Source organism: Arachis hypogaea, chromosome 5 (assembly GCF_003086295.3).
Source record: "Arachis hypogaea cultivar Tifrunner chromosome 5, arahy.Tifrunner.gnm2.J5K5, whole genome shotgun sequence".
NCBI classification, from domain to species: Eukaryota; Viridiplantae; Streptophyta; class Magnoliopsida; order Fabales; family Fabaceae; genus Arachis; species Arachis hypogaea.
Window position 1 is genome coordinate 28,384,106 of NC_092040.1, and position 2,147 is coordinate 28,386,252.

A 2,147-nucleotide genomic window follows, 5' to 3' on the forward strand; every position below is an offset into this window, starting at 1 on the left:
AAAATTGAAATTTAATTTAAAAATGGAGTAAGAACACTTTCCTTTGACGATTATCCAAAATGTGTAGTGCTCCCCCTTAATGTCAACATTTCTCCCCCTTTATCAAGGTTTGATTTTGAAATAGAGAAAAATTCAAAGCAACTAAAAACCAATACTAAAATAATACAACATAATAGTAGTAATACATAGCAAATAAGTATCATTAAACATAATTAATATCCAAAGCCAAATCTAACTTGTCTTTTCTTCTCTCCCCCCTTTTATCATTAAAGAGGGAAATGAAAGACCCTGCAAAAAATTGTTAGTGGCTAATCACAAGCAGTTTTAAGTAGCAGTCAAGCCAAAATGTTAAAGTGTCTACAATCATCCAAGATAAACAAAATAAAACTAAAAAGTCTCAAAATAAAAATAGAGATTGTTTTGAAATTGTGCAGATCAGAGATGAGATTAGCTAGTTAGCTAGGCATCAAAATTGGAGTCATCAGAGTCTTTGTCCTCATCCTCATTATCAGTGGTTGTACACCCAGCTTCAATTTCCTCCACATAATTCCTGAGAATGTGAATGCAGTCCTTAATCTCTTTGTTAGCAACATGGCATAAGGCAAAGCATTTTTTGAACTGAATGCATGCATGTGCCTCAACAATAAATAAGCAAATGAAATAGAAATTTTGGAAAGGAGAGCGGTGAGTGTGAAACGGTGCATGAAGAGGAACACTAATATAGACCTGGAGAAGTGTGAATGTCTCAACTTGAAAATGTTTGAAAAATAATTAAATTTTACAACTATAACCCATTGAGCCAAGTTTCCAGAAGATGAAAAAGTTAATTGTGAAAAATGAAGACTAAGTTAAAATGAAAACAATTGTTTTAAAATTTAAATCCAAAGTAGGCCTAAAACTTTTGGACACAAGTGACCCAATTAGAGGGTAGACAAGAAAACATCCTAGGCCCATCAAATCTGAGAAGTCTCTAATGAACCCATATAGCAACAATTAAAATTAATGAAGCCATTCATCATTTGTCCAGAATAGTCTCATCTCGATCTGTGAGACAAAAATACTGAACCAGAACGTTAGTAAGATTGAGGAACATTAGATGAATCAATAAGGCCCGGTGCTATTCTTAATTTGCAGAACCTCTTTTCAATCAAGGGTTTTAGTAAAAATATTAGCTAGTTGATCTTCTGATTTCACAAACTGAATATCTAAATTTTCATTTTGCAAATGTTCTCTTATGGAATAAAATCTAACTTCAATGTGCTTAGTTCTTGAGTGCAAAATAGGATTCTTTGAAATATTTATAGCACTCAAATTGTCACAAAATAGAGAAATATTAGATGCATTTAGTTTGTAATAAGCTAACTGAGTGTTCAATCGTAATAATTGAGAGCAATAAGAAGAGGCTGCAATATACTCAGCTTTGGCAGTAGACATTGCCACTGTTGCTTGTTTCTTGCTTGACCATATATTGAGTGATTTGCCAAGAATGTAATATATGCCACTAGTGGTTCTTCTATCAACTTTGTCCCCAACGAAATCTACATTACAATAACCCACTAATTGAAAGGAATCAATTTTAGAATACTATAAACCATAATTAGGAGTACCAACACATAACGAATGATTCTTTTCACAGCAGATAAATGGAATTCCTTGGGCTTTGATTGAAATCTTGAGCATATACTAACACTTTGAATGATATCAGGCCTTGAGGAAGTAATATACATTAAGAATCCAATCATTTTTCTATATCTTGTCTCATCCACATTTCTAGTATGTTCATCTTTGTCTAACTTAATATTCGGATGCATGGGAGTTCCCATTAGTTTGGCACATTCTAGCCCAAATTTTTTGACAGGTTCTTTGGCATATTTTTCTTGATGAACAAAAATACCCTCTGCAGTTTGCTTGATTTGCAAGCCTAGAAAGAAAGTGAGCTCTCCCTTCTAGGGGTGGCAAGTGGGGAAACCCGCCTCGCCCCACCCCACCTAGTGAGGCGGTCCTAGAATTTCACCCCATGTTAATAAATTTATAATTTCTAAAGGCACAAAAAAATTATCTTTTTATATTCACAAACATTAAAGTCTTTGTAATTATAAATATTATCTCCAAAGCAAAATAAAATAATTCAAAACATAATTATAAAT

At 33.1% G+C, this 2,147-nt stretch overlaps 1 protein-coding gene across 1 annotated transcript; it reads right to left on the bottom strand.

Moving 5' to 3' along the window:
- Positions 1-459: 459 nt before the first annotated feature.
- On the bottom strand, positions 460-1,823 carry LOC140184861 (secreted RxLR effector protein 161-like). Its single transcript, XM_072238051.1, has 3 exons — positions 1,689-1,823; positions 1,364-1,584; positions 460-550 (listed from the first exon to the last, which is right to left on the bottom strand). Exons 1-3 carry the CDS (start codon positions 1,821-1,823, stop codon positions 460-462), a joined length of 447 nt encoding a protein of 148 aa, XP_072094152.1.
- Between the last annotated feature and the right edge of the window lie 324 nt (positions 1,824-2,147).